Source organism: Hetaerina americana, unplaced genomic scaffold (assembly GCF_022747635.1).
Source record: "Hetaerina americana unplaced genomic scaffold, ioHetAmer1.1.p SCAF_3, whole genome shotgun sequence".
Lineage (NCBI taxonomy): Eukaryota > Metazoa > Arthropoda > Insecta > Odonata > Calopterygidae > Hetaerina > Hetaerina americana.
In genome coordinates, this window is record NW_027286874.1 from 17358843 (window position 1) to 17385907 (window position 27065).

At 34.0% G+C, this 27065-nt stretch overlaps 1 protein-coding gene across 1 annotated transcript in view; it reads left to right on the top strand.

Moving 5' to 3' along the window:
* The window catches only part of LOC139690592 (rifampicin phosphotransferase-like), a 33380-nt gene that overhangs the window by 912 nt on the left and 5403 nt on the right, over positions 1-27065 (top strand). The window contains exons 4-22 of the mRNA XM_071588072.1: positions 974-1219; positions 3122-3246; positions 3361-3517; positions 5030-5249; positions 8237-8385; positions 11059-11322; positions 12809-12959; positions 14781-14898; positions 15000-15154; positions 15275-15402; positions 16833-16995; positions 19521-19688; positions 19804-19938; positions 20464-20548; positions 20626-20714; positions 20801-20956; positions 21030-21196; positions 22630-22866; positions 23377-23467. Of these exons, the coding sequence (XP_071444173.1) occupies positions 974-1219; positions 3122-3246; positions 3361-3517; positions 5030-5249; positions 8237-8385; positions 11059-11322; positions 12809-12959; positions 14781-14898; positions 15000-15154; positions 15275-15402; positions 16833-16995; positions 19521-19688; positions 19804-19938; positions 20464-20548; positions 20626-20714; positions 20801-20956; positions 21030-21196; positions 22630-22866; positions 23377-23467 (3004 nt within the window). The remainder of the gene's footprint in view (positions 1-973; positions 1220-3121; positions 3247-3360; positions 3518-5029; positions 5250-8236; positions 8386-11058; positions 11323-12808; positions 12960-14780; positions 14899-14999; positions 15155-15274; positions 15403-16832; positions 16996-19520; positions 19689-19803; positions 19939-20463; positions 20549-20625; positions 20715-20800; positions 20957-21029; positions 21197-22629; positions 22867-23376; positions 23468-27065) is intronic.

Sequence of the window (27065 nt, forward strand, 5' to 3'; positions counted from 1 at the left end):
AGGGTTTAGAAACCAGTTGATAAACTAGTTTTCAATTTCAACTGATCAAGCAATTCATTTGAAGGTACCATAAGATTGCCCTTAATTTTGGTGGAAATTGTAGATTGAGGGACATATAATAATACTTAGCTGGTGCAATGCCTGGGAAGAGCTAGAAGCATCAGCAAGGGGATTGGAGATGAAGGCCAGGCAGTAGAGAAAGTATTGAGATATTGTGATCAGACTCCAGTCTGTTGGTGGTTGTTTGGCAATACTTAGCAGTGCTTGCTTCATTGTTTCCTGGAGGCCCGGCTGCTCTGAACTTTCCACATTATTGTGTGATGATTGTTGACGGGTCCACCAAGTAGGAAAGAGTACAATATAGAAGTCTACTGTTGAGATTCACCAGTTTAAAGGGAGTTGTTTGGGTCAGAAAAGGCAAAGAGTAATACCTATTCCATAGATATCTTTTGCTCAGTGGAACTTGTTGGTGACTCTTCCCTTGCTTTGTTTAGCCTTATACGCAGCTGGTTTATCCCCTTTGGCTGTTCCTTGTAGATCCTCTTAGTTTTTGTCTTTCGTGTCTCAGAATGGTGTCTGTCATGTGCAGGACATAGGTGGAATCTTTAAATACTGGCTCAATGAGAGAACTAGGAAGATTTAAAAAATTGAGGTGATTCATGACTGACTGAAACTTGTAGAATAACTACATTACAATATTCCAGAAGGTTGAGTGTGTGTTGTCAATATCTGAAACTTGTTGGTAATTTCTTTTTTAAGAAAACTAATTTAAGATGTATTATAATACTTAATTCAGCCAAGTTTGGCATGAAATGGTTGAGCAACATTGTGTAAAAGTAATAATTTTTATAAAAACCTGGAAGTTACCTAAAAACTATATTTTATATAACATCTCTATAGTTGTTTACTCTTTGCATGTAGGTGAATTTATTACTGGAAATTCAACAGACTAAATATATTGACTACAATATAGGTTACACGGAGAAAAGGGTTATGATCAGTGGGGAACACTTGTTGGAGAATGGAAAGTTGGAGATTCCATTGAGCCCCCTTTGATAATGCATTTGCGAGGTCTACGTAGGAGGAGATGGGGACCTTACGATGATGGAGATGAATATGCCATCAGGTTACGTCACAAAGCAGAGTTCTTTGGAGTGTCCAACCAAGGAAGCTTTTTCAATATTGGCGCCTCTTCAATGAACAATGGTGGTTGGACTCAGTGAGTGTTAATGTTTCAGCTAATTGTTCCTAATAAATTTGGCTTTAACTCTATTAATAATAAATTTTGTGGTATCAATTAATGAAGTGTTTGTACCGCACAAATGTTTTGTCTTGCTAGACAAAAAATTACATACTCTTCATCATAGTTGGTTTAGTTTATTTGCCTTCAGCAAAACTAATGCTCTGCCGATAATTATTTGAACTTTTATACCATCTCAGGGTTATAAATAATATTCCCATTAATTTCTGCTATCAATGGAAATGAAACAATATACTGTGTTTTTATGTATTGGCTTGAATTACATAAAATTTCCTCAAAACAGTTGATCATACCACACGACCAAATTTAAAATTTGGCATAATAAACTTTCAGTAAAACTTCTCTGATCTTTTCAATCTTAATACATGCATAGACACAAGTCAGAGGGAGAACATAATTACTCCCAGTTGACTGGCTATATGGCTGGATTGGGTTTTGTTAGTACACAGTTCTCTTCTCCATGCAGAGACCTGTATGGATTATATTGGCGACTGACTGTATTGCCCAATAACAGCATAAAAAAGTTGTTAGTCAAGCCATAAAAGGTCCAGATGCTGTATCCATTTGCATAGTATCCTTGTTGTTATTTTGCATTGTGGACCTAGCAAAAAGTTGCTTTGGGATATAAAACATTTTTAACAGAGAAATGAGTGGCAAAAAGGTCTTGTCCTCATTATATGCACATGTAACATTACCATATGCAAATGCTGAATGGCACGCAATTGGGGGAAAATTTTGAAATAAATGATATGGCGGAGAGTCAAGCCAATTCATAACTTGCAATTTCATAGTAGGCTTATTGCTATTTATCTGTACCTGAAAACATGCGGTCTCATTACTTGATTGGGGATCATTCTCTGGTGTGAATTATTCAATATTTCAAATGAAGTGGGATTGTACTAACATGTTTTCCCCATCTCACCTTTGATCTTGTTCACTTATAATTTTCTCTCTCTATCCTTCCCTCAAAAACCCATTTACTATTCTCTTACGCAATTCTAATTAATTAATGTGCTTTCATCTATCTTTGCTACATAACCATCCTAGCGCTTCTTATGCACTGCTCTCTCAAAACTTGTCCATTCCTCACTTAATATATTATTTTACCACAAATCCTCATGCATCACCCTCTCTATTGTTTGCACTACTCTAAGATAACCAAATTTCACTTATTTACTGTAATTTGGGGTTGAGTACTTTTATACACTGCTGTTTTTGCTTCCCTAGAAAGATAATGTTTACTTTCTCCACACGTAGTGCTAAGTTACGGGAGACTGATTTTTTTAGGGGAATCTCCAATACATGCTTATTCCAATAGGGTGTAATTTTAGATATAGCTCTTATGGTAATATATTTAGATTAGTGCCATATTAATAGATTAGTGGAGAATCAGTCATAGATTGGCTCCTTACATATAGTGTGTCCAGAAAAATTGTCTAAAACATTTAAATAAATAAACTTGAACTCTATTCTAATTACTTTAAAGCTATTTGTAGTGCATATAAAAATTATTTTTTTGCTCTATTCAATGTCCTGTATTCCATTCCATTTTATACATTTGTCTACAATGTTCCAAATTCAGAACTTTTCTGGTATTTTTCTTACTAATATGGGGTAAACCTGATTTTTAATTCTTGTTTATGCAAAATATTTTTACATTGACATTTCTGATATTAAAAAAATTGTGGAACTTTTCTGTACATACAATAATCATAAGTATGAACATATTAAATTAAATGTTGTAGTGACTGGAGAAAGGGTATTGTTACTGTTGTTAATGGAGAGCGGTTGGAAATAAGATGTGATTTGATTTATTTTTGTTTAAGGAAAAGCATTTAAATTGAAACTTTTATTTTTCAGTGCACGGTTTGGTCACTTTAGAGATTCAGCTGGGGTATCGTCATCAATTACTAAAAGTGATATCTCTCTTCCCCACTTAGCACATTATGGCCAAATACCTGATAATTCTGTGATTCGGTTTTCTGGTAGGTATATCATAGAGCATTTCACATAAAAGGCATTAGCAGGTTAATTCTTTCATGCTTGTATTAACAGCTTTCATTAATAATCAATTTAAAGCTAATTTATTTTTATTTCAGCTGACGGTAAAAATTACACTGCCAGCATTAGACTCCTTCAATTTGGGGATGCAATAATGTACACAGGAAGACCTTGGAAGTATAAAATTTGGTTTGCACTCTTTGATTTTGGCTTAAACCTTGATGGAGGAATAGGAATATCTGAATTTATATATAAGTAAGAAAATACTTTATTCATTGTGATAACTATAAAAGTTTTGAGTAATTGGAAGCTTTCTTTTTCTATGCTTTTTGATAGTAAAAAGACATCTTGTTTCATCATATTCGGTTTTTAGTACAATGCACTTGCATATCACATTCAAGTTTTCTCTGAAACATAGTAATAATTGTTAATACCTAAATACTACAATTATATTCAATGATTTGTGCATTGGCTCATATACTACTGTCCAATAAATATGGGAACAGAGGCCATAAAAACTTAATTTTGCAAAATTTAGTCTTTCTTGATTGTCCCCTTCAAAGTACTCTCCATTCATTGCCATTCACTTATTCCATCTTCTTTTCCACTGTTGAAAGCACCCTTGGAAGTCTTCGACAGTTAGGCTTTTTATTTTTGTAGTTGTTTCTTGCTTTATTGTGTCCACATCCTCCCAGTAATGTCCCCTCATTACATTTTTGCATTTTGGCAATCAGAAAAAGTCGTAAGGGGTGAGATCTGGAACATGAGGTTGATCAAGGATGGTGATTGAATTTTTTGCCAGAAACTGGCAAACAATCAATACTGAATGTGCAGGTGCATTGCCATGGTGAAGGATCCATCCATCACGTTCGGTTAAAATAGTGTGCACTGTAGATTTTTCTAAATTCAGTTAATCGGCTATCATTCGGACCATTTTTCAATGATCGGTAAGGACAAGGGGCCGTACATGATCAATGTTGTCATCAACATAGGTGGTTGAAGGTCTTCCTGGCCTTCCATCATCAGTGGCGTCTTGTCGGCCATCTTTAAAATGCTTAATCCACTTGAAAACGGATGTTTTCTTTGGAGTATTGTCACCGTAAACAGCTATCAACATTTCAGTAATTTCTTAATAACTTTTACTGCACCTCACCAAAAAAACTTGATGTTGATTAGTTGTTGCGTGATTTCGTCAATTTCCATTTTTGACAAACCGTAAAAACAAGGACAACAGAAAATAACCTAACTGGCATCATACGCACAGCTCGACGATCCGCCAAACACAACAGCTGATTGGGCCTCGGGCAACTAACACTGCTGGTGAGGCTATAGTCCACGTTATAGTTACTAGATAGCATCAGTTCTCACATTTATTGCACAGATATGGTAATTATAATCTTTATTATTATCACTCATAATTAATATTGTTAATTATCATTAATATAATTAATTTTGATTAATATGCATCAGCTGTGCAATATTTTTACTCAAAGTTATGCAATTGTATAAACTTTCCAAATTTAGTGAAAAGCATTTTACAACATTTGTAAAGTTATGATCTGAGATATGTATGCCATACCTTGAAAGGTTATTGTAAGTTGAATGTAGATAAATTTTCATTTAAAATATTAAGTGTGGAGTGTTTTAAAATGTAAATTCAATGTAGATGAGAAATAGATAACACTTCAGCCTAGTGTTATCTAAATACTTTTACGAAAATTGTCTAAATTGATTTAAAGGAAGTTAGCAAAAACAATTGTCTTCCAGATATGATGATCAGTGCCCTATTCCTGCGGTCACTTCACAACATATCTCAAGACATTACGTCAAGCACCTAGGAGATCAATTGACCAAAGAAGAAAAAGTGCAACTTGAGGAGTCCAAGCCCCTTACTTTACATTTCACTGACATTCTTTGTCAGAACCCGAAGATAGTAGGTGGTAAAGGAGCTTCTTTGGCTGTTTTGTCATGTATCCCTAATAATTCTGTAAGTACTAATCCAGATACATTAAAAATTTCTTGGCCATGTGGCTTTGAGGAAATACTATTGTTGTTGGCATCTCCAAGCAGGATGGTACTTACATGAAAACCTTAGATTCAGAGAATTTTAGGTTGGGAATTTTTTGATGCTGATCAATATCCATTGAAGTTGAAAATTGCAAATAAAATTATGCATTAATAATTTAGGCATCTGGTAATCCAATTGTTCATATACTGGACCTCTGAAGAGGGCCCTGGTTCACTTCATGGTAATGCCTATGGGCACTCCCAGCTTTACCCTAGCTGATTTTCTTTAGTTGTTGATATTTCCGGGAAACGATTGGCATCCTACCTGGAAAGAATCTGTCCTATCATGAGATGACTATCACATGCCCTTGAGCACAGTACAAGGTGACTTCTACCTTCACCTTACCAAGTAACCTTTGGGTTGATAACTGCAATTTTTATTTACTTCTAATTCAAAACAATTTGTTTAAAAAACCCTCTCATTTTGGCCAATTGGAAATATTATTTTTGGAGTGATTTGAATTTTCAAACAAGCTTATTTTCAAAAATAATGAAATTTGTATAAAACTCAAAATTATGCAACACTTTTAGTTTTTACTAAATTTAACTGCTAGGTTTGATAGAAATTTTGCTTTTGATAATAGTCCACATAGTACTGTTATTTTAATGAATCCTCAAGTTAAGAAGCCCAAGAGTCATAAAAGAATAATTTTCATTTTGTAGAAGTGTAGAGGAGGAAGCTGCATATGTACTGGTTCAAATTTTTATCCTAAATAAATTATAGAAACAAATTTTGTGTACCCCTTTTTATCAAACCATTTACTCTGGTTCCATTTACGTGTGTTTGGTAGGGTGCAGCTCTCATTCCAATTCCAGCATTGCCAAAACCACCATGACACTTTTTCATACTTAAATATTGCTAATGCAATGTCTAGAATTCTTTCGAATCTTGCTAATTCCTCACCCAAACTCGCATGTTTTACAAAGTTCCTTGTATACCATCCACCACATTGTGGAAATATATGCTAGAATGCTCAAGTATTACTCCTCTGCATTAATATGGGAAAGAGTACAGTTTGACTGACATTTGTTACATTGAGCATTCATTTGTTATGATACTCTGCACGCTATCCATTACTTTTCTGCTGGCATTCCACACCTATTCATCTTCCTATATTGTACCTTCTTTTATGAATATTCTAAGGTATACAAAATCCTCTTTAATAGCTTTACTCTTTAAATCTTGATGGGGTATTGAGCCCTTATCGTCATCAAATACTGGTTTTGGATGCATTTACCCTAATTTATTTTTTACTGTACTTAGCACTTTGGAGATGTATATTTTAAGACTCTACCCACAAAAGGATTTTTTGAGGTAGTTTCACTGTAGATTTGCTTATATGATGTAAAATCTTGAAGTGAAACATGATTTTCCATGCATGAATGCTCATTGACTGTTAACAATGTGAGGACAGTAATGCCATTCATGGGAGCATGTTTACATCAGCAGAATATATCATTGCAGGGTATAACACACTCATAGGAAAAGCTTGCTTGAAACTTTGATTCAGGATTGCAATCAATAGCACTAAATTTGAAGGTTAATTGGAACTATTGGTGGTCAAATGCCTTGGCCCAAACTTTTTCAGGTCCACTAACCCACCTGCTGAGTAACCCGTAATCATTTGAGCAACAACTCCTTTTGACCAATTAGTTCTTTTTCAAAAGTATTTAAAGGAAATATGTATAGTGATCCCGTATTGCATTGGTAGATAAGACCACCAGAAGAAAATGAAAGATTGTGATATCAGCACTCAAATTTAAGTACTGATCCTTCCCTTGCAGAATACATAATCGTAACAAAATTGGGTTTAACCAATCCTATTTTCTAAATTCGAAAAGTAAAAATTTTAAGTTTTACTTGAAAACATATATTGTTGCCCTACCCATGTGGCTGTTTTTATATGCAAAAATATGGGTCACTTGAGCTATAAAGGCTGGTGTCCTCACATCCACTGCCACACATCATTATGGCAGCCTGCAGGGTATTGTTTAGATAAATGGCCTCATGTTAGATCCAGTATTGTGTCATCTGCCACTGCTTCTTTTTAATAACAAAATCCCAGGGGGTAAAGGTAAAAAATAAAATTATCTTTGCTTTCAAACTCTGTCATCACAGAGATGCCGGAGGCTTATTTCAAACAGTGTTCTCCTGGAGTGTTTGCCAAGCTCAGTGTGCATACTCATATGGCTAGATTTAATTAATCCCAACTCCTGTCTGCCTCATATTCAATTGGTAAAGTCACTAGCTGCTTAACTCTTCATAGAATACATAGCTACACAGATTGAGGGATTACTTTCATGGGATTTGCATACCTATATCCACGTCCCCCTGTAGGTATTGTGGGATCAGTTCGCAGAATTACGTCAGCATGGAGAATAATGGAAGGATTTACATTGCAACCCTTATCTCTACCCTCTCTCTCTCTCTCTCTCGCATTTGCATAAAAAATTGAAAAATCATAATATAATACATCCTTGTAGCACGTAGTGATTAATTTCAAACCAGTAACTCCTTTCTTAACTCTAAACTCTTTTAATGATAAAAATATTAGTTATTATCTCTCTACAAAATAATAATGCTCATTTTTTTATGCATTCGATTTGCTTATTCATGCGCAGTCATGATGGGAAGAGTAATTACAAAATGGGTGTAGTTGAAACCTTTTGCTCATAATTACAACTTGATTCTTGTTTTGAGTTGGAAGGGAACCTTATTCCATACCATATCAAGCCCAAAAATTTTGTTGCATTACATGCATGGATGGTGTGTAACTGGGGTATGCGACTAGGATCATAATTGGAGGTTCTCATTAGGGGAAGTTTTCTGAATAGTGTCAGATCCAATAAATTAGTTAATAGTTAAGTTTTCCATCATTCTTCACGATATTGAATGCTTTTTTTTAGTTTCAGGTTCCAGATGGTTTCTGTCTTACTACATTTGCTTTCCAAGAACAAATGAATACAAATGAATTACTTAAAAAAAGAATTACGCAAGCTTTGGATGATGCCCTGACTGGCAAAGATGATAAAGAATTGCAGGAGAGTTGCAATAGGTAGGTTTCTCATTTTGGGTGGTTAAAGAAACATGCTATTGCATGGGAATGCTGTTTTTCATTGGATTTCAAATGCGAATCATTCTTTTACATTTACATTTTGTCTTCTTTACTATTTATAAAATGCTTGTTTACATCAAATTAAAATTCAATTGTATAGAATTTATAATTCATCATAATAAGGTGAATAAATCATTTGCTATTCCCTCCAATGAAAATGTAAATTTCAAGTAATTGAAAAATTAAATATTTAGTTCAATTTAGATCACTATTATATTGATTCTTAGGTTCTATTTTTCAACCATATATTTGATTCAATTTATTTCAATCATTCATTTACAATACCAGATTATAAATATCTACATACTTGTGCTTCAATATGGCACAATTTCTGCTAGCCAGTTATTATTAATTTACTAACATGAAACTTGTGTATTTTTTTATGGCTCCTTTGTAAAAACAGCTGGTTACAGGTATATTTACAAATAGAGGTGGGTTACTAACAAGTTTATCTAGATGTATTCCGAATCAAATATATTATGGAAATTTGATAATCTAAACATGAGAAATACAATCATTTATGAAAGTGCAGTATATGCAGTTAAAAAGCCCACACAAAGTAGTAATTTGAATTTAGAAATTTATGTTGAATGTTAAAAAGCAGTTAGCCTTGCATACCAACATAATTGATTTTGATATGCTATTATCTACAGTCTGCTTCATTATTTTACACAACTGCTGACAATTCACATTAATTTCTGATAGTTTATAGACCATTGAGGGGCCTTACAGAAGGAAGATTGTTAATGTTTAATTTATCTGATCACTTATGTTATTAGTGGACTGATTTCAAATCTGAGCAATTGAAATAATGGATCCAACAATGTTTATTGTTATTGTTCTGAGGTTCCTGCACAGCTTCTTCCGATATTTGAAGTATGAATTTTAATTTGTTAACAAATTTCCCTACAGCTTTGCTTTTTGCATATATCTAGCTTTTGCTCAATTTTCACTAGTATTTTCTAAGTAGTCATTATTTTCCAAGCATATAAATCAAAATTAAGATAAAATAAGATGTTTAACTAAATTCAATCATATTATTCAAGTAATGCTGTCATTTAATTAAACTCTTGTTATTTCAAGTGCTTTGAAAAAGAAAACTGCTTTGGAAACTTCATGTTCAGGATAACAGGCTTGGAACTTGCTTTTGTGATGATCATTTACACTTGTAAAAATCTCATGAATCAGTTGATTGGTAAAAACTCTTCTATAAGAGAAAAAGATGTAAACAACTCTTTCATATGAAAACCATTCAAACAATGGAGAAATGTCTGATTAAAATTTAATTTGTTTTTACATAAACCTTTGGTGCAAAAATTTATTTTGAATTATGGAATGTAATGGAAGGATGAATGGAAAACCAACCCTCAAAGAACTTTTTCTATCAAAGGAGTAAAAATTTCAAAGGGGTAACATTCCGAATTTCACCAGTTACTTTTATGCCTCATTGTTGATCTTTTTTTTTTTTTTGAGGTTGAGGTTTTTATTGATCATTTACAAAGTGTGACCCAATTACAATGTTGAAACATTAGTATGGCTATACCGCCATAACAGCTCAAGGTTTGAAAACTTTTCAATTGGCTGCATCAAAGAAAACTCTTAAGTCATATTTCTGTAGAATTATTTGCATTAACTTTATTTATTCAAAATTGTCTTAAGTAGCAACCTGATATTGCTTTTTGTACTTGCATCTTAAAGGCTAGATTGCAGGATTTCTTCATTTATACATCCTTTATATTAATTGACCAAAAATAATAATGCAGTTCTTTAAAAATGCTTCTTTGAATTAGTTTCTGGGATACCTTCATTTTTTTTGTGCACCAATAACCTTCCAAACTGTATCAGTAATGGTGAGCTCATTTTGTATGTTGATGATGCTAATCGTGATCTTCTGTTTTTGTTGTAGCTCCACTTATCATCAATGCCCATACTGATGAGCAATGTTTTATTTCATTTTATTTCACCCACATTATCACATGTTAGTTTTTAAAAAGACACTTAAAAATTGTCAAATTCCTTCTATTCTGTGAAAATATTTTAGTAATTGTAATTTTTGCCTTAATTATGACTTGTCCTGTCTGTTTTATGCTCTGGGGCCAATGAAATTATTATTAGTTGAGAAATATAGTCGTTATATTATTAAGATAAAGTATATATCCATATCATTGTTTTGCTATCTATATATTGTGTCAAAATTATAGTAGTCACGTGAAAGCTCATCTATACCATACATTGGTAGTCACGTGGCAGTATATTTGTTTTCAAATACAGCAGAATGCAATTATAATTTCCTTTAGTTTTCACTAGTTTTAGTCCTTTATTGTTCTGATTGCACATCTTATAGGGGGAAAAAGAGTAGTTAAATCTAAAAGTTGTCTCCCTTAAGGAGAGACAATGGTCTACTCGTATTCTAATCTGCCAGGATATTGTGGGATTTTACCAGGCATATCTTGGTGAGAAGTCATGAGATTCCTTTCCAAAAGTTGGCTCCACCTACTTCCTTCATAACTACAGGGTTGACAAGTGGATCCATGCCTTGTTTCTTTTATCAACAGAGTCACCATTATTTACATTTCAACACCTAATTTGATAAGATCAATTTTTTCTTTTAAGGGCTGTTGCTGCAATTAAGTCAACTCCAATATGTGCCATTGTTGCTGATGCACTTGAAGGAGGATTAAATTCCTTGAAGAGGAGTGATGTGACTGATCATGGTTTTGCTGTCAGATCTTCTGGGGTTGGGGAAGATTCAGAAGAAGTTTCTACAGCAGGTCAAAATGAAACTGTTTTAGGTTGCAATGGCCATGACAACATACTCAATGCCTTAAGAGTCTGCTGGAGTTCTCTTTATTCATATCAGTCCATTCTCTATAGAAGGTTAGTATTAAGAGTAAGAATTGTTGCCAGTGATTTCCATGATTCGATGAAGGAATATGGCACTTGTCGTGGAATTATATCATTGAAATCACTTTCAAAGGTGAATAATGGGAATTGCAACTGAGATCCTGCCTTTCATTAGTACTTTTAATTAGTAAACATATACTACATACAGCATGGAGTATTTGCCTTTTCCTCTATATGCCTCCAATCTTCATTTCTAATTTGGTGCTCATTTGTTTCATGTCATTTCCTCAAATTTATCAATGCCATTGCACTTTCTTAACCTGGGCTGTCCTATTGTTTTAACATTGGTTACCATGTCCAACAGAAGCAGTAATTTACTCTTGCCCCCACGGGCAAAGGATTCAGTATTTTTGGAATGCAGGTCACAAAAATATATACTGATAATATTATTCATAAAAGCTGTTATTTTTAGCCAATACTACTATGTAAATAGCTGACACAATTTTGTAAGTAATTTTTCCATGGTGTATTTTTGATATTTACTTTATTGAAAGTAAAAAGTGGGTCGTGTCAGTCTAGGGGGACTGAACTACTGACCGGAGGGCCCGGGTTTGATTCCTGGGCAAGCCTCTCTGGGCACCTGACCTCCACCCAAGCTGTGATTTTTTGGGTACCAGATTTTCCTGGGAAACCATAATCGGCACAGGGAAAGAAACTGGCCCCCCTACCCTGATTTGTGAATTTCACACGCCGTATAGGGCTTAGTACTGGGTGAACTCCTACTGGCATCACCTACTAAACCAACCTTCGGGTTGATTACTGTTTATGGTTTTTTTTACTTTATTGAAACATCTTATGAAGTGGAATATTTCATGTTGAAAAGCATTACATATATTTGGACTAATGCCAAAACTTAAATTCAAAATTATATTGAAGGATAGAAAAAATTTATCATGCATATTGAATATTTGTATGAAAACTCTGCTATACTTCTGATTCTAATGATCAAGGCATGTAAAAATAAGGAAATGTGTGCATTACTGATTAAATTCAGATTTAGCAATGTGATGAACAAGTGCACAGTAAAAAAGTATATTGCATTTGGTCCTGAGATTGATTTGTTCCAGCTCTTTACTAAAATCTCCTGTTTGCCAGCCTTCATATTCTTTGCTTTACATCTGCTATTGTGTAATTAATTTACCTTGCTAATATCCATAGCAATAGTTTTCCTCCATACTTTTTCATCAATTGTCTTCAGCCAGCTGTTGTCAATTACGAACTGTCGGAATTATAACTTTCTTTTAATGTTTTACATGAACTTATTTCTTCAAGTTTTCAAGGAAGCACCAACCTTCTCTGTTAGATAAGTCATTCTCCAATTTTCTCCATAAGTCATTCTCATATTTTGGCCACCTGAATTCCAAAGATGACGATTTTAATAATATGGCTCATGATATGGGTTTGGGGTCAGGAGGATATCAGGATGGTTCTAATTTATCTGCTTTATTTTAAATTTTAGGCAGCATGGGACTATAATTACTGGCTCCCAAATGGGGGTGGTTGTTCAGCGAATGGTACCAGCTGAAATAGCAGGTGTAATGTTTACTCGTCACCCATTCACAGGAAACCCTGCGGAAATAGTAATCACTGCTAATTATGGTCTTGGTGAGGTATGTAGCGATGTATTAGCATGCTTCTCTTTTGATTTTTTATAGCTACAAGTCTTAAGGGTTATTGAGTTTCATTAAAGCTTTGAAATCTTGAATATGGATTGTATTTGTTAAGTTATAAAGATAAAAAATTAGCTAATTTATTGAGAAATTGAAAAATATTCCTTGCAAAAAGAAATGCCACTAAATTGAAGTTTAGTTTTCATTTCCTTTTTGAAATTAAGTATTGTTCAGTTAGAAATATTTCAAGTGAATATTGTGGAAGTTCCAATTTTGCATCTTAATTCTAAACCTCGTATCTCCATGAAATCACTTTTAGCTTGACTCACATGTAAATTAGCCATTTTCGAAAACAGTAATCTTTCAACCTTTTTAGTTGGAGTGTTTCAATATATAAGTTCCTATTTCAATTCCTATTTGAAATTTAAAACATTTAATTGTTGAAAGGGACATATTTTTGAATGAAGACAGACATAAGTATTGAATATTGACAAGACATAAGTAGCCATGCATTACAAAATTTTACATGTAGCTGTAATAGTTGTAATTCTGTAATAGTTGCATTTTTCCATTACTAATCAGAGAGCCTCAAAATGGCTATCAAGTTAAATTTGTGCATAGTTGAAAAATTTCATCTTGGCAACAGTGTGCATTAGGTTTTAGTTGGCTCATTACATGGGCTAGTAGTTGCATTACCAGTTGATTATTAGAGAAATGGTTAATATCCTGAGATTTTAATTATGTTCCAGTCGGAGTTTCCTAATAAAACCTGCTTTAAAGTGAGCTCACAAAGAATTTGTAATATTTAACGCTTGAAAAATTATCAAAAGTAAAGCAATGAAGATGGACAAAATTCTTTAATCCTTTGGTGACTCACCTAATTGAATTAGGCCTTAAATAATTTGGTATGAAATAACAAAATTATTACTTCCATTATTTTCTGAATGTCTTGCACTCTAGCTGATACATGATTATATAAGGCTAGTATTACATATTTATACATAATCGCCGCATTGGGTATAGTATATAATGAAACTCTCCTGATTTTAGGTTGTTTAGTCTGTTTTCCAAATTCATACTAACCATAGCAATTATGTTTGAAGATATTTGGCTGTAATACATTTTTTCATCAATGCCTTTTTGATTCTCAATTTCATGCATCTCGTATTTTGATTCACTCATTGCATCTTGCATGTATGCTATCTTCTCTTATGTAGCAGAGGAAATGGCATTATAATTTGTAGAATGTGTGCCTTTATCACATTATGTGGAGCAATCTGAATGGAACAGGAGAATAAATTTCCCTCGAGAGAAAATAAAAGTATTTTCCCCCTCCAATACTGAAATAATTAACCATAACGTGTTTTTGAAATGCATACAAGATGCATCTGATGCGTCATAATTTTTTGCCATTCCTAATATGGATAGTTGACTTAGCATTACTGATTTTTAGATAAATATTGTTTAATTCCAGTGGTTTAGCCTGGTTAACAAGGTGGGAGGGCAGATTAAGCTGAGGTGATGTTATGATACACCTAAAATACATGAATCTTTTTGACTGTTTGCTAGAGCCCCATCACAAAAAAGTCTTCTGCAGTGTAGTCATTTTTTAAACTAATGATACTTTGTCAGAGTTGTTCCATATGTCTCAATGAAAGGTTGATTTTTAGTTAAAGTGAAAAACTAACCGCATTAACAGCAAACTGTACATTAGTATTTAAGTTTGACTAGTTCAAAACATTGAGTGGTTGGTTAGGGTTTGATTTGAATTGCAGATATATTGTGCTCTAAATATTGTTTGAAATTTCCTGGTCATTTCAGAGTGTTGTGGCTGCCATTGCTGAACCAGATACCATTACTCTAAATAGAGGCTGGGATGATACTTTAAGCATTCTTGAAAGTAAAATTGGGGAGAAATCTGTTCAAGTTTCAATAGATGGTAAAATGGAAAACTTATTTTTGTGTTTTTAAATGTATATATTTATGCAATTACTCTTTTAGACTCCATAAAATTACATCATTATTTCAATTCACCTACAGAAATTTCTTGGGGTACAAAAGAGAATGCTATTAGCGATGATCTTCTGCACAAACTTTGCATGTCTAATGAGCAAGCAATATGTCTTGGAAAGATTGGTATCCAGCTCGAGGCCATATTTTGCACTCCTAGAGATATTGAGTGGGCTATTGTGAAGGTAAAAATACTCACTATTTTATTTATAAATTGATATATTTAAGTTGAAATCCTTAAATTTTTAATGTTTTAATCTTTCCACGTTTTTCATCTAATGCTCTGTTGTTGATTATATTTTTAGAATCAGATATATATATTGCAAGCCAGGCCCATTACTGCATTAGACAGTTGGAGTGAATTTGAGTTACTGCATGAATTTGATTCACCTGTGGTAACAGATTCAGAAGTAACTACTCGAGCAAATACAGGGTGAGTAAGCAATTTTAGTTCATGAAACAAAGGAGATCAGACTTACCAAAATGGTTTCATGATTGGGGAGCATAGAAGGTACAGAATTTCTAATTCCACTACATTCCAAATTATCCTCATTGTGGTTTCTTCATTGATGAAAGGCTGCATCATGAATGGCCCATTAGCAGGATGATGTCTGCCAGCTGTAGTTGAGCTGTTGAGATGCGAGTAGTTTGAAAGGTTCCTAGAATCGCCATCGGATGTCAGTGCTAGCTAAAATAGTTTTCCACATAGCAATAGGTAATCCTTTGAGTAAACATGTAATGTGCCAGTGCTCTAGGAAGAGATCTATGTTGCAGACACCTCTCTGCTGTTGTTGCCATCTAGTGATTTGTGAAGATAGAAAAAATGTTATTAGAGCAGTGATTAAATACTTAGTAAAGAAAGGTGTGAAAGCGAAGAAATTCATGCTGACTTTCAGAACACTCGGAGACTCTGCTCCTTCATACTAGACTGTTGTCAAGTGGACAAAGGAGATTGTTTGGTTGGGACAGCTTAGATAATGATCCGCATAGTGGCTGGCCAAAATGTAACACTATCGCAGAAATTATTGCAGAAGTGCATATAATGGTCATGAAGAACCGCCTAATGAAAGTGCAGAAAATTGCTAATGCTGTTAGGATGTTGTCCATAAGGGCAAATCACATTTTAACAGTGGAATTGGATATGAGAAAATAATCTGCTGGATGGGTGCCTTGACTCTTGATGCAGGATCGCAAATGCATCAGAACGAAAATTTTCGAACGGTGTTTGTGACCAAAGATGAAATTGGGTCCACTACTATACCCCAGAGACAAAACAGTAGTCAAAGCAGTGGAAACATTTTGATTCACTACTACCAAAGAAAACAAAGACAATATGGTCAGGTTGAAAAGTGATGGCCTCAGGTTACTGGGATGTGAAACTGATTCTGCTGGTAGGTTATCTTCCCACTGGTCAAAGAATTACTGGACAATACTCCAATAACCTCCTGAACCAAATACACCAAAAGACTGTTAAAAAGATTGTTTCCTTTGCATTGATAGAATAATCCACACTTCTTAAATGTGAACTGTCACTGAAAGGACATTATGTTAAATATATTTCAATCAAGTGACTTACTTTAAAAATATGAATCACCATGCCAAGAAAAACATAATTTCCAACAGCTCAACAAAACTCTGAAAGACCTTATTGAAAATTGACCTTAAACAATCATTAACTTTGAATTTGAAATCTTTGATGAGTTAAATACTCTGTAATGTCGTCTATTTTGATTGGTGCAACTAAAAGGAAGAATGCATTGTCTTTATGCACAATATCCTTGCCAAATCATTTCACTGCTGATAAAAGTACATACCTATGTATCTATACTTGTGTTATGAATAAATAAATTTACTTTTTTCCAGTGAGGTTTTACCAGGTGCTATGACTCCTTTGACAAGTTCTGTTATGGCCAAAGCTTTGGACGTAATAATTCAGCAAAGCCCAGATCGGTCCAGAAATTCAATTCCACATTTTTTGAGAAATGCTGTTATTTCTCATCACCAGTTGGCCATGAATGTAATCAATGTAAGCAGTTACCTTGCCATTTATTTTTATTCTTCAATATTATAGATCCCATTCTTCATTATTTTGATGCCACTTAATTTGAAATAATTGGTGATTTGAAGATGGGAAAGGCCCTAAGCAAAAGTCTTTAAATTATGCATACTTTCCATTATGAATGAATAAAAGCATTCATATATTGGCATCTCAAGTAACATCTGGTATCATAGCTAAAAAAGATTATTCATTAAAAAATTTTCTCCACACTGTAGTATCGTCTGCACATGTTGTCAAGCATGGTTGTGCATTGCAAAACATAGTTTTTAATTTTCATTTGTTAAAAAAGAATATTAGAGTTATCCTAAAAGATAGCTTCTTGATGTATCTGTAGTCAATATGAAATGTTTAAAAGGAAGCTCAAAATACACGAGCGACTGTTAAAATCATTAACTGCTGAGGGTAAAAAAGAAACTTTACACTTCCGCGATAAAGATTATAATTTCCTGACCATCGATGTTGCACATCATCATCAGGTAACATACTACCTTGATCAAAAATTTCCCGGAATTTATTCAGAAAATTAAAAATACAAGTTTATTCATCTAAATCTATATTGTCCCCTTCAAAGTAATCCCCATCGACTGCAACACACTTATGCCAGCGCTTGATCCAATCCTCGAAACATTTTTTATATTCGGTTTTCGGTATGTCCATCAGTGCTTCCTGCGATTTTTCCATTACTTCCTCTCGGCTGCTAAAACGCGTTCCCCGTAATGGTTTTTTAACTCGATTGAACAGAAAGAAGTCACAGGGAGCCAAATCAGGTGAATTCGGTGGCTGTTGGATGGTATTTGTTGCATTTTTCGTCAAAAAATTACGAATAATGATAGCACTGTGCGACGGTGCGTTATCATGGTGCAAAATCCACGAGTTTTCTGCCCACATTTCTGGTCTCTTTCGGCGAATTGCTTCACGCAAACGTCTCATAACGCCCAAATAATACTCTTTGTTTACTGTCTGGCCTTCTGGCAAAAATTCATGATGCACTACACCGTTGTAATCCATGAAAACCGTCAGCATTGCCTTCTTTTTTGACTGAAAACGACGTGGTTTTTTTTGTCTCGGCTCATTTGGTGAACGCCATTCACTTGCCTGATGTCTGGATTGCGTGTCGTACTCATAAACCCACGTCTCGTCTCCAGTAATGATCCTTTTGATGAATGTGGGATCGGATTCAGCCTCGCAAATCATGTCTTTTGCGACGTCAACACGGTCTCTTTTTTGCATGAAATTGAGGTCTTTTGGAACCAACTTTGCTGCTACACGACGGAAACCCAAATCATTAACCACAATGTCTTGGGCGGATCCATAGGCAATGTTCAAGTCCTCCGCTATTTCTCTGATGGTTAATTTGCGGTTATTGACCAACATTTCTTTTACTTTATCAATTTTTTCACCGACTTTCGATGTCGATGGTCTGCCACTGCGTTCATCATCTTCGATTGACTCACGACCACTTCTGAACCGCTCGTGCCACTGGTAAACGACCGTTTTTTTTAGAGAATCGTTGCCGAAACACTTTTCCAACATTTCCAACGTCCGTGCGCCACTAAATCCGTTTTTTACGCAAAATTTAATACAAGTTCGTTGTTGCAAATTTAAATCCATTTCTGCAATTGTAAAAAATCGCCAACACACACAGAGATAGATGTACTCTTGGCAACGTAACTTTTGCAAATGTCAAGTTATGACACTAAGATTTAAAGGGAATATCAACAACAGATGTACCAATTTAACAAAAAAAACAGAACTCAAATCGGAACGATGGGAGCGCCACACGGTGGTTATTCCGGGAACTTTTTGATCAAGGTAGTATATAAACATTTTTTCAACTTATATAGTCATATATGACTATGCGTGATGATGCGCAGCATCAAAACCATGGTTGTGAAATATCAACTCTTTATTTTGGAAGTGAAGTTTCTTTTTTACCCTCATCATGAAGGAATTCCACAAAGTTAAACCTAAGTTTACTGTGAGAAAATGTCCATACCATAGGAGGGATTTACTTAATTTTCTTTTTACTTTAATTGGCGTTTTCATTCCTTTCATTTCATTTTATTAAAAAAAATTCCTCGAAAGAAACCACTTTTTTAACAAATTGTTACAAAGGTAACTATGGTGTGAAAACCACGATTGATAGCAAATAACCATGGATGTAAAAAATTATTTGATCATAAAAAGAGGGAGTGATTCAATTTTAAAATGTCATGTACTTATTATATACAAGAATGCTTAATACATGATGTTTCAAGGAAATTTAAGCAGCTGAAAGGGTTCCCTTCCATGGAAAATTACTTTTTTTATATTGAGAAAACTTTGAATTAAATACTTTGGAAATTGGAAATGAATGCCGGACCTGAGTCTCAGTAATGTGCCAGTGCAAGGTGTTGGCTGTAGCACAGCATGAATTTAAAAGTGAAAAATTTTGGGATGTAAATGAATATACCGTAATGTAATATGAAATGTTTCTCATCCATTTTTTGCAGACTTTCTTTAGAGTGAATGAGTCAAAAGTAACAATTAGTAATAAGGTTGTTCATTTGGCTGTATTTGGAAGTCCTTGTATTCATCCAGAACTTCACCGTTTGGGAATAGAAAGACATGGAACAACAAACAACCGCCAAATAACCTATTTGACTTTAAAGCTAATAGTGGTATGTGTTTAAATCTTATTTTATAAGAAAAACATAGTTAACAACGCAGTAATTGGAATTTTCCTACTGGCAAAGTTATATTGACCCCTTATACATCTTGACTCTTTCATTGCAGAGTTCCTTTGGAGCAGAATGCGTTACCAAAAGAGCAACAATGAAATCGCTTAAAATTGACCTCCAGCCAAAAAGTTTTAAAACTGCAAGGGATCTATATGGAGAAATTTCATCAAAACAGTACATACTATTGGATGTTAGTACATTCATAAATATTATAGCTAAACTGGTTTAAAATTTACCTTTTCATGTTGTAATTGAATAGTTGTTTGTACCTGAACCATTCATTATTAAGTATGTATAGCATCAGAACTCAAGTTAATATTTTATTGCTCAATTCAGTGTTATTCCGCTAAATCTAAAATTTGTTTGATCTCAAAACAATTAGGATTCACATGGTAGGTAGTGCAGGGGACAGTCCTGGATCCCAGGAAAATCTGTTCGCTTCTCCAGGGGATTTCTAGGCAACACACATTTGAATCCATGGCAGTAATGACTCAACCATTTATGATACTACCCTTTATTCCGATGCAGCAAATAGACTATATTCAGCAAATTTATTCCACTGTAACAGATTTGATTTTTAAATGTTAAGGTGGATTAACACTTACAGAATTATGAATCTCAAATTTACATTTCAAAAGTATTCATATTACATGAATTAAATGAATATAAATGAAAAGTTACCTAACTCATTTGAAACACATTAACTCTCTTTCAGGCTGCGTTGGATCATAATTTTGCATCTACCATCGGTGTCTTTTCACAGATAATGTTGGTTAATATTCTCAGTGAAAGCAATAAAGGTAGGTTTCAGCAATTTAACGACAAATTCTTCACATTGCTGTAATCTTACACTACAGTCATTCCTGTTTCTTTTCAGAACTACAGGCTCATCATTTTGCAGATATCTCTCTTATGTTGTCATCATGCACAAATGTAATATCTGCTGAAATACCAAGAGATCTGCTGGTATGTGCTAGCTAAAATTAGTCAATTATCTGTAGTGGAGTTCATGGGAAATGGCGTGAAAGGATTATATACAATCTTAATTTCAGGACCTTGCATCTAAAATCTCCAAGTCTGATGGTGCAGATGAGTTTTGCTCAATGTCACCATCTGAAGCTGTTGCTTGGTTTGAGAGCAATTCGAGTGAAGCTGCAGTATCTTTTAAGGAATTCCTTAAAAAGCATGGCCATAGATGCTTGAGAGAAGTAATATATTATTTATTTTTTAAACTTTGAAACATGTGGGTCCTTAATTATGCTAGTTTCCCTCTTTTTTCAGTTTGATTTAGAATCTCACACTTGGGGTATGAAACCAGATTGCTTGATGAGTACTCTTCAGACAATGGTAAGAGCTGCTGGGGTTGGGCAGGAAAGACATCAAGCTCCTGTTGAAGGAGTGGATGGCACAGTTCGAAAGCTCAACACTCCGTTGAAACCCATGACCAAGTAAGCAGGTTTCTTAGTTTTTTCCTACTATTATTCAGAACAAAAATATCTCTCTAAAATAAACCTCCTGATCAGTATGCCATGTATGGTGAATGAGCAAATGAATGGCACTACTATCTTCAGGCTCCTGTGTAGTGTTGCAAACCAACCCAAGTTTCAACTTTAATTTGTGATATTGACTTTTTTGTCATATAGATCAGCATCATGTGATGAGGGTGATATTGAGCATTGAGAATCTATAGTCAAGGCAGTATTGTCTTTAAGTTCTCAAAAAAGCTAGCACCATTGTAAGAAATAATAATGCAGTTAAAAAGATGTATATTGTAAAAACATACATTTCATTATCAATAGTTTCATTGATTGACCTTTGTTTTAAAGGGTAAAATTTAAAAACGTTCGTAACAAACTAAAAGTTTTAGGATGTGTTCACTTAGATGTACTTGCTGACCATTCAGAGAATGTACACTGTTATTTTTTGGGATAAGTGGTTTCCAGAAAAATATTTCCATGCAAAAATGGGTACCTAATTGATTGATGTCATCAATGGAATCTCTCACATTCTTCATAGATTTAGGTTTGTGAACAAACCCAATGTTCTTTCATGTTCTAAGCTGCTTCAATTTTGTGAAATAATACTTTTTTTAATAATAATTGAAGAGTACTTTAACATACACAATCTGATGAGCACAATGAATGTTACTACATAGGTGAATTGAAAAATTGTAAAAAGCTGATTTAGACCAACCTTACACAAGTGATATTACTTTATACATGTATCGGCAATGTGCCTTTTCTTTATTATTGTTCTCGGATTGTTGCATTACAATTTTCTATGACTGAGTGAATCTTATGAACATAAATAATGCAACCCAGATTTAAATTGAGCGTATCACTGCTGTCTCTCTGGGCTGTCAAATTATTTAGAGTAGTCACATTGATAGATCACTGGTCAGATTCTTCTAGCAGGTTTTTTTTAATTAAACGTACTTTTTCTTCGTAAAATATAAATAAACTGGCTCACTGAAGATCTCCAGAAAATAATGCCATAGGAAATCCAAGTATAGTTGGAATGGTAAACTAATTCAAAACTTAAGAGTAAAACATTATTTTGAAAACCTTTACTCAATGAGTAACTATTTGACTCCATGCTTAATTCAGTAACATGCAAATACTAGCTGCTCCTGGGATAAAAATGCACTATATATTTGTATATATTAATATATGTATATATGTATGTATTAATATATGTATATATGTATGTATTAATATATGTATATATGTATGTATTAATATATGTATATATGTATGTATTAATATATGTATATATGTATGTATTAATATATGTATATATGTATGTAAGTGATATTGTTTGTGTAATATAATTAATTTATACTGTAATATAATTAAATTATGCTATTTATTTTTTTTCTTAGATTTTTTATAAAGAAGATATTGCCATGGTGTAGAGTATCAGTTGCTCGACGAGAAGAGACAAAATCTGCTCTAGTGAGAACTCTTCATGCATTTAGAGTGGCCTATAGACATTTAGGTTTTTTAGCCCAGACAGAAGGAATTATACCAGATAGTGAGCTAATATTCTATTTTACACACTATGAGTTAAGCTTTCTACTAAATAACGAAGATACATCAAAAGCACCAATGCTAGCAAAGTAAGTGAATCTGATGTGTGTACAAAGCACAGCAGACTTAATTTATTGGTGAACTTAGAATATGACCTGACTGTAGCCGAGGCTCTAACAGGGGGTCGTCATACACTTCATGCCTATCTGGTAGTTTTCATCTCAACAGACACACTGGGAGTCCTAATACTGCCCCTTCAGTTTTTTTGGCTAAATTTATTGAAGATAACTTATCTTCAACCAGTATAATTAGCAAAATATAAAATTTTCTAGTCAGCATATTCATTATTAAAGTATCATTACTGTGATATTTAATTTAAAAACCTTTAAAATGACTGAATATTTATTGAACAGAACAGTAGTTTTGCATTACATATACTGATAGTAATCTGTACTTTTTCTCTGTTGACCATACCTATAATATAACCAATTTACTGACTAGAAACTACATTACTATGAAATAATCTCTTAGCTGTTGTCATGGCTAATAAACATCTATTCATAAATTTTCTAGCATTCATTTCAATGATTTTGTTCAAGGGCATTGAGGAGAAGAAAATTGAGGCCCAAATGGGACAAAATTCAACTTCCTGAGACTTTCTTTGGAATAGCATTAGTTGAAGATATGATGGTAAGTTAGTTACATTGCTACAATTGGATTCATAGTGAAAATATTTTTATACAATTTCTGAGAAAGTTGATTAAGTTTGATATGGGGGATATTTATTTTTCACTTTGGTTTCACCATATTTATATAATTCTTAAACTAGGTTGAAATTCACTTTTCATGCAAGTTTTATGCTCCAAACCAAAATGTATTAAATTGACTATGTACTTCTCTAATTTTCTATTATAAAGCTACACCTTTTTAGTAGAAACATGAACTGCAAACTCGGAAGGTGGAATGAGTAGACCTCTAGGTGGAGAGATGGAGATGTTACCATGTGGGAGAGGGGTTGGTCAAAAATGGCATGGTTGGAGTCACTGCTATCAGTTGTATGCATGTGAAACCAACCAGTCAAAAAGCAAACCTCCCAGTGAAAATGCTAGCTTTGAGAAACAGTTAAAGATCACCTCATGGTTGAAAGAGCATGGTATGAGGCCCATAAGATTCTGATGTAAAAAGTATACATGCCAAGAATGTGTAGTATTTGCAAGCTCAGGTTTAGTCACAGATAATATTGAAGAGAACATAATGTTAAATATTTGGAAATTTTTGGCATGGATTAAAACAACAAAACGAGTATCTAAAAACAAAAAAGCAACCAAGATGCCACAAGGATTAAATACCAGATGCAAACCTAAAGGAGAAACAAAGATGCAATCTTCTCCCAGCACTATTTGTAACTTGCTTTAAAGAGTCAATAAAAGCAGCACAAGGAATGGGCATTAAGTGGGGTATACATTAAAATCTTAGTCTTCAGTTATCACATAAAATCTAGAAAATGGACCCACAGGGGTAATTCAGCGCAATGGATTCAGTTCGTACTTCAGGAATATGAGGAAAATCAAAAAAATTGGAAGATGTCTCATCAAAATATGATAAATAAAATAATTGGAATCTACACCTAAGAAGTGGCACATCTTGAGGGGGGAGGTGCTTAACAGGGCTCAAGAAGATTAGCTTAAGCCTAAGATAGTGTTTTACCACATAGTTCAGCACTGTTCAAAGAAGATAAGCTTTAAATAATTAATGTAATCACTGAAAGCATTTGTTTGGAGTTTGGTATTGTCAGAGACATCAACCACTACGAAAAAACTGAAGAATTGAGGCCTTGGAAGCCTGGTGCTGGATGCAGTTGCCGCAGCAAATAGATGACAAGAAGGGATAAAGTATGCTCAAGAGTAAAAGAGAAGAAATTAGCTTTACTATAGGGAGAAGACCCAGATGGATTGGGCACACCTTTGGATATAAAAAAATTGTTATAGCCATTCTAGGAGGGCCTCATGATGAAGGCCAAGGAAGCAATGGTGTTCAACAGATGACTAACAAAAAATAAGGGATGCACATTAGATTAGGAATGCCTATTAAGAATGTGGAGTTAACTGGTCTTGGGATTGAACTACTGATGATGCTGATTAGTCTGGAATATAGGGATGCAGTATGCTGCTGTCACCCAAATTTTGAGTCATTTTCATGTTAAGCTGGAATTCCAGGTATTCATGTACAGAATAGAACCTATTATTTTTTAATTGGTTGAACAGCTTTTTCTTGAAAATCGGAAAATTCACTGAATAACCTCAAGCCCATAGCTTTAAGCCCATGAGCAGTATTGTGTGTTCTGACAAAAGGCTGGTGAAGGTCATTGCAGGTCCTTGTATAGTGACTATGGGAATCGTGGTTGGACTTCTACTGAGAAATATTATCCTTTGCATGCAAGATAACATTAAATACATATATGTCAGGTACTAGTGATAGTCTTTTGAAGAGGTTTAGATGGTGCATTGCAAGGAGGATTGCTCGTAATATATATATCCCTCTTTTGGATTTTGAAGATAATGCCCACATGAGGAGAGGAACCCCAGAAGAGAAAAATTAACCCTATAAGTAACACGAGAATAAAATTCGCCATAGTAAATGGTTGTGTGGGACAAAGGTGTATCACCTTGAAGGAAGGACCTCCAAATCTACAGAATATCTATATATATATATAATAGAATATTGGGTTTTTGGAAGTTAAGACAACACCACTCGATGAATATCTGTGCTACTTCAGCTGCTTTTTCTGTTAAACTGTCCATTGAAGAGGCTGACACTATTTCTATCGTCAACTTAGAGTAATGGGTCTATTCCCTTAATGGACTTAAGCTTATCTGGCAGATCATTAATATAAATTAAAAACAAAATAGGGCCAAGTACAAAACCCCGGGGAACAGCCAGTGTTACTTCTCTACCAGTAGAAACAAATTTTGAGCCATTTCTTGATAGCTCCACATGCTGATGCAGTTCACTTGGATATGATTCAATACATTTGTAGGATGTGCCTTCTATACCATAATGTTTCAGATTATACATGAGTAGCTGATGATTGACACAGTCAAAAGCTTTGGTGAAATCGAAAAATAATCCTGAAGTTTGTTCTGTTATTCAAACCTAAAAGTATTTGGTTCACCATGTGATACATGGCTGTTGTAGTGGATCTTGTTTTTCTGCATCCATGTTGAGATGTGGATAATAGGTTTTATGCTTCAAGATATGATACTAGACAATGATAGAAAACTATTTCAAATATTTTCCCCAACTGATTCAACAGGTATATTTGTGTATAAGATACATCGCCATTTTGCAACCTTTGCATTTGTATACTGGCACTAATTAGGCTGATTTAAGAGGGCTTGGGAATATACTAATTTTTAGGGATTCATTAATTAAGAATAACAGCTGATCTTTAATTGTATTAAATACCTTTTTGTAACCATCCCTGGGAATAACTTCCAATCCAAGACTAAATTTGTTAGGGCCGTTATTGATAATGTTGGTCAGTTCCATAGCTGAATATGGAAATAAAAAATGAACTGAATGTGTTAGTAATATGAGAATAATTACCAGAGTTGGCTGAAACTGTAGGATTATGATGGGATAGGTAGAAAGCATTCAGAATGGCAGCCATTTTAGAGTAATCTGGAATAGAACTACCAGTGGAATCATGTAGTTGAAGATCTTGTTGTAAATTGTGTATCCTTGGATACTGAATATTCATGATGGTCAGCTGGATTGGATTTGCTTTTGTATTACATAGCTGCATCTTTCATTCCCTTTGAAAGCCAACTAACTTCATCAGGGACCTACTGACTTTTGTTTTTAACAGATGAGCTTTGTTTTCTGTATGCTTCATGACAAGGGGTAAACAGATTTCAAATTAATGTTGATAGATGGAATAGAAATACTCAAGTCTTTTCTTAAAAGACTTGGGGGAAAACAAATCGGACCGCTTGTAAGAATTTAATAAGTCACAAAAGGCATTCCTACTCTGATCAGAGCAATAGGTTTTGTTGTATTTTTTACTTTTGTTGGATGTGTACACAGCAATTTTAGAAAAAAGTGGGTAGTGATTTGATAGGTGGGCATCGATGGTATTTGTTTGCATGAGCTCAAGGTCGATACTAGTTAACACATTATCTAAAACTGTTTGAGAACTAGCACTCTAGTAGGTTCACTATTGGTAGCATAATGTTAAATGATGTTAGAACATTTATAAATTCCTTTTTAGCTTTAGAATCATCCATAC